The 5718-nt window shown below is 38.3% G+C and overlaps 2 protein-coding genes across 2 annotated transcripts; both read right to left on the bottom strand.

The window, feature by feature from the left end:
* Positions 1-820: 820 nt before the first annotated feature.
* LOC122017691 (transcription factor JUNGBRUNNEN 1-like) lies at positions 821-2479 on the bottom strand. Its single transcript, XM_042575362.1, has 3 exons — positions 2133-2479; positions 1714-2033; positions 821-1407 (listed from the first exon to the last, which is right to left on the bottom strand). The coding sequence occupies exons 1-3, from the start codon at positions 2344-2346 to the stop codon at positions 973-975; spliced, it is 969 nt and encodes a 322-aa protein (XP_042431296.1). The 5' UTR covers positions 2347-2479; the 3' UTR covers positions 821-972.
* Positions 2480-3467: 988 nt separating this feature from the next.
* On the bottom strand, positions 3468-4394 carry LOC122013448. The gene is made up of 2 exons (XM_042569737.1): positions 4148-4394; positions 3468-3985 (listed from the first exon to the last, which is right to left on the bottom strand). Exons 1-2 carry the CDS (start codon positions 4392-4394, stop codon positions 3468-3470), a joined length of 765 nt encoding a protein of 254 aa, XP_042425671.1.
* Positions 4395-5718: the final 1324 nt, after the last annotated feature.

Here is a 5718-nt window from a genome sequence, read left to right on the forward strand (position 1 = left end):
CATATTCGAGTTCGTTTCTAATAAATCAATAGAGTCTAAGTCTAGAAACTAAATTGGTATGTACATCTTTGAGTTCGTTTCTAATAAATAAATCAAAAATTAGCAAAAATAATAATAATTAATGTTCAGAGCTTCCAAAAAAAACTCTAAATGATATTTTTTAATTCAAAATTTAGTCAGTAAGAATTTCATCCGATAATAAACATAGAGTTCTAGGCAAGTTTTAATTTTAAAAAATATCTCTTCTGATATTCGAAGAAAAATTATGACGTTTGAAAGTTTACTTGTCATTCTTGTATTATTAATCATTCTCAATTATAGTTCTAGCAATTATGATTCTATAATTACTATAATTGTATGACAGCTCAATAATTATAACAGTTATAATTTTATAGACATCGACAATTTAATGGTAACAAATATGATATTGCAATAGCTACAGTTATAAAGCAGCTACGAGTTATATAATTACCCTAAACACTGATTTAAATGGGAAAAATAGAAAAAAGTAATAAAAATTAAAACAAACTGTTACTTTAGGATGAATGACAAATGCGTTATTTTTTAGTGATGAAACACCCTCTCGATAATAAATTAACTCCTTTTAACGATCCGTTAAAAAAAAGAACGCCCTTATATTTTTTTCCCCCAAAACTAAATACAGTAGTAAAACAATATATTACTTTTTGTCTTCCATAGGCCATAGTGTCGCTGGAGAAGCTAAGAAGAGACAAGAAAATCTTCAAACGCCATCGGCTACACTGGCCAAAAGGCCAAGTTGTTGCCCATCTTAATCACATTAATGGAGAGATCTAAATGCTGTCAGCAACCACTGCAGATATTTGTATTTTTTAAGTGAAAGGATAAATTAATTTATCGCAAGTGGGATGGAATACAATGACACTGGATATTCTCAAATCAAACCTTTTTTTTTAAGTAAAAAAAAAAAAAACAGGAGGTTTTCGTTTGTTATTACACGACGACGTCATCCATCACGCTATTGTATGAATATCCACAATTATTTTCTAAGGAAAAGTTTTCGTCCGCCAGGAACTCAGCGATCCTTCCGAGCTCCTCCCAGATGGTGTCTCGCTCGAAGTCGATCGAGTCGGGGCACTGCTCCAAGCTCGGGCAGAGCGGGGGAGATTGATCCGACTGGGCCCCGCCGACATCGTCCACGTTCGCCACTTGGTTGTTTTCTTGGTAGTAGTCCTCGACCTGCAGCAGGTCCTCCACCGGAGACCCGCCAGCGGAGGAGCTGCAGCACATGTAGTCGTCCGGGTCGAAGCAGTTGGTGATGCTGCTGGATTCCGGCGGCGATTTCGTCGGCGTCGATGTCCTGTAGCTGTTTGGTTGCTTTTTGTACGAAGCGCTTCGCTGGAAGATTCTGCAGATCGTCCACACCTCCTGTAAAAATGATGAATTCTTGTTCAGTTTCGATAGTTCTGCCAAAGTTTTTTAATTGAAGATGATTAACGAGTTGAAATTAATTAGGCGAGTCGGCATTTTAGTTTAATCAGGTGAGACATTTTTGTTGACGGTTGACTGTGGGATTTTTTGGACTAACACCGCCTCCATGATTTGAGGATCGATTCAATGAATCGCTTTCCAGAACAGTTCAAACTCCACACTGAACCCTCTAGATCTAGGACTCTGGCGCAATTCATTTTCGTTAAAATATTCGCAAAGGGAAGATATTTATGGGGAGCTTACCGCTTCTTGCGTGCTGGCGGTGTTCTTGGAGGCGGCGGTGGCTGTACCAGCGCCGCCAGCGTTGGATTTACCGCCGGTGGGAAGGCGGAACTCGTGCATCATCCAGTCCGTCTTGGTGCCCTTCCCGGCGTGACCGCGGTAGTAAACCAGCGACTTCTTGAGGCCGATGCATTGGCCGGAGGCGTGGATCGGCCGGTCAATTCCGGTAGCCTTCCAGAAGCCGCAGCCGGTGACCCGGTTCGGACGGACGCTGTTCCGGTACTTCCTTCCTCGCCGGCAGAAGAAGTACCACTCCTTCTCCCCCGCCGTCGTCATCATCTCTGCTCGCCAAAATTAAAAAGAAAAGAAAAAACACAATCAATCATCTGAAAACACTTCATCTAAACCGATCACAAGGATCATCAATCTTAAGCAATTACTTGGTAAATCCCAAGGCTCGTGCTTGTAGATGTCCATCTCCTTGATGATCTCAATACTGAGCCGCTTCTTCTCCACCTTCCGCCGGAGGTAGAACCCGACGAGCTCCTCGTCGGTGGGGTGGAATCTGAATCCCGGAAGCATTGCGTCGTCCTCCTCCACTTCAGCTGCCGGCGCCGGCGCCTCGTGATCCTCTGCTCTCTCCACCTTCTTCATCTTCCTCTTCTCTTTAATTTCTTCGGTTGAATTCCTTCGTATCAAAGTGGGAATCAGCTAGGGAGATAAAAACATAAAAGGATCTTTCTCGGAGAAGGAAATCAGGATGATGGAGTTACTAAGCTCTGCCCTCCCTTATATATATATATATATATACACGATGGCTCCTCGTCATGGACTTCTTCAAAGTTGATCAACGTACATAAAGAAAATAAAAATAACAAATTGAATCGGGAGAGATGCATGAAAGCGACATTATTATCATTTTTTTTAACCCGATTAACCTATTTCCAAAGATAAATCTGGAAAGCGCATTATTACTGTCCGGAAGACGGGGCCGATGACGAAAGTAGGAGCGTTGACGGAGGAGTATTATGCTCTAGGACACGAAAATACGTGGCACTGGCAGGTTGTAGGTCTTCGAACGGAGCGCTAAGGGCATCTACATTATCCTCATTCAAAATTTTAAAAATTTAAGGTAAAAAAATTATTTTATTAAATTTAGATATTCATTTTTCACTACATAATACATCTTCTCTTTCCTCCGTATTCTTTATTATTAGATGGAGGAGAGATGAAGGAGAGAGAAATTTTTTATTATTAGAGGGAGGAGAGAGAAATAGCATTTTAATGTTTAGGGAATGGAATTCATTCCCTAAATTTAAAAAACTACTATTCATGAAATGTATATTTAGGGAATGAGTAGAGTAGCTGATGCGGATGCTTTTTTAATGCAAAATATAAAATTTAAGGTAAAAGTTAAGTTTAGGGTAATTGATGTGGATACTCTAAGAGTATTCACAGTGGTTAAAATTTACTGTGAGTTTCTTTATTGTCACGTCTGCACCACATCAAAAGTTAAAAATTCCATACCTTTTTTCACTATCAAAAAATCTCTTAACAATTTTTTTATGGATCCCACACTTTTCATTATATATATTTCACTATCTCTTCTTCATATTTACATTTTATATAATTAAATTTTAATAAAATTTAAATTCATAAATTACTAACATAACATAACTTTCATAATTAAAAAAATTACATAAATATCACAATACATATATCGCAATTAATAAATTTTTTTTTCACTGATTACAATTATAGCGTGCCCAGATATACTAAACTAAGTCGGCTCGAAGTTGATGATGTAGCTGATTATCACGTAGCTCATAATTTCTACGGATATATGCTTGGAATTCTTGAGTGGAGCCTTGAAATATTTGTGATTGAGAATCTCCTTCATCGTCTGACCAATTGACTACTGCATATCCCTCATTCTCAATAATCATGTTGTGCAAAATAATACAGGTATCCATGATGTCCTTCAAATTATCCTTGTACCAAAATCGTCCTGGACCTTTTATCATTGCCCATCGTGATTGGAGCACCCCAAATGCCCTCTCGGCATCCTTTCTCGCAGCCTCCTGTCGTTCCTTAAATATTTTTCTTTGGGGATCCTGGGGGCATGGAAAGCTCTTGACGAAAGTAGTCCATTCTGGATAGTTCCCATCGGTCAGATAGTATCCTTTTGTATATTGTGTATTATTAATCGTGAAATTAACCTCGGGTGCATTCCCTTGTAAGACGTCGTTGAATAACGGTGATTCATTAAGCACATTGATATCATTGCGTGACCCTGCAATCCCAAAAAAGGCATGTCATATCCACAAGTTCGAAGATGCAACGGCTTCGAGCACAATTGTTGGGACGCCATGATCTCCTCGAGTAAACTGACCTTTCCAAGCGATGGGGCAATTTTTCCATTGCTAATGCATACAATCAAGACTGCCCAACATACCAGGGAAACCATGTCTCTGCTCATGCATTTCAAGCAAGTGTTGGATATCAGCAGCATTAGGTCTTTTTAAATATTGGGCCCCAAACACTTCAATTATACATCGACAAAAGTTGAATAAACATTGGATGGCAGTTGTTTCAGCAATCCGTAGATACTCATCATAATGATCAGCAGGGCCTCCATACGCCAATTGACGAATAGCCGTTGCATTTCTAAAGTGGTGACAAACTTTTTTTCCCCACTGCATCGACCTTCCATTGAAAATATTTGGAATGATTTTTCACGGCATCAACTATACGAAGGAATAGCTCTTTTTTCATTCGAAATCGATGTCGAAATATGTCATCAGGATATACCGGATCATCAGAAAAGTAATCATTGAAAAGACGAGCATGTCCAACTTCACGATCCCGATTCAAATACCTTCTCCTCTGTGTTCTACCGGAAGAACTTTGAGATCTTTGACGTACCGTTTGTCGCTGCTCATATAGTTGGAGTATTCTTCGTTCATCTATATCCTCCGCATCTTCTGCCAATTCATTTCTCCAGAATTCCTAGAGCATAGATCGATCTGGATTTTGAGTCATTTGAAATAAATCAAGATATTTTTGTGGTTGAAAAATATAGAGAATTGAGGAAAGAAATTGAAAGCAAAGATAACAAGGAGATGAATGAAAAATATGAAATCGATCATGTATTTATAAAAAAAAAATTAAAAATTTAATTATAACCGTTGAACAACGGCTAAAAATTAGCCGTTGCTCAACGGCATGCAACAGTTGTTCTCATTGAAATGAGAAGCAGACTTTAATTACCATGCTTTTTGATTTTTTTTTAATTATTAAAAAAATATTAAAAAAAATTAAAAGACGAAGAAGCGGCTCCGCAGCGACGGAGCCGCTTCTTCGTTTTAATCAAAAAACCTCCCTCCACTATGGGAGGGAGGTTTTTCACCAAGTCCACGTCACAGTGGGAGCTCGGAAAGAGCTCCCACTGTGGTTGCTCTAAGGGGAGATGCTTTCATTAGGTAAAAGAAGGTTTTGTAGTTCGGCAATTTATGCACTTCTATTTTTATCCTTTTGATAAGTCAAATTTTTTTTTATCGTTTTTCTTTTCTCCCTCTTCTCTTTCTTATCTCCTCTTTTATCACATTTAAGATTTAGTTAATTTTTTGATATTATTTTAATACATTTAGAGAAACTAAAGAAGTGCCTTCATGACCCTAGCCAAGTGATTCAGCCTCAGTTAGTGCAGATCCAGGAGGATCTTAGTTATGAGAGCAGACCTACACAGATAGTGGACAGAGAAGTTAAGAGACTAAGGAACAAAGAAATACCACTAGTGAAGGTCATCTGGCAGAATCAGAAGCACGAGGAAATTACTTGGGAGCATGAGGACAGCATGAGACAGAAATATTCAGAATTGTTCTAAGTTCGAGGACGAACTTTTTATAAGGTATGGAGAATTGTAACAACCCAAATTTCTTCATTTCGAGTCCTAATAGTGCTTAAAAATATTTAGAAATGCTTTAGAAATATTCTAGAGATTTTTAGAAATTTTTGGAATATTTT

The sequence above is a fragment of the Zingiber officinale genome, chromosome 8B, assembly GCF_018446385.1.
Source record: "Zingiber officinale cultivar Zhangliang chromosome 8B, Zo_v1.1, whole genome shotgun sequence".
NCBI lineage: Eukaryota > Viridiplantae > Streptophyta > Magnoliopsida > Zingiberales > Zingiberaceae > Zingiber > Zingiber officinale.

Excerpts from the sequence above, each read along its gene's own strand:
- LOC122017691 (XM_042575362.1), bottom strand. The coding sequence starts at position 2,346 with ATGAAGAAGGTGGAGAGAGCAGAGGATCACGAGGCGCCGGCGCCGGCA. Across the intron at positions 2,034-2,132 it reads CGAGCCTTGGGATTTACCAA|AGATGATGACGACGGCGGGG; the intron begins GTAATTGCTTAA and ends TTTGGCGAGCAG. Across the intron at positions 1,408-1,713 it reads CCGCCAGCACGCAAGAAGCG|GAGGTGTGGACGATCTGCAG; the intron begins GTAAGCTCCCCA and ends TCATTTTTACAG.
- LOC122013448 (XM_042569737.1), bottom strand. The coding sequence starts at position 4,394 with ATGCAGTGGGGAAAAAAAGTTTGTCACCACTTTAGAAATGCAACGGCT. Across the intron at positions 3,986-4,147 it reads GCAGAGACATGGTTTCCCTG|GGTCACGCAATGATATCAAT; the intron begins GTATGTTGGGCA and ends TTGGGATTGCAG.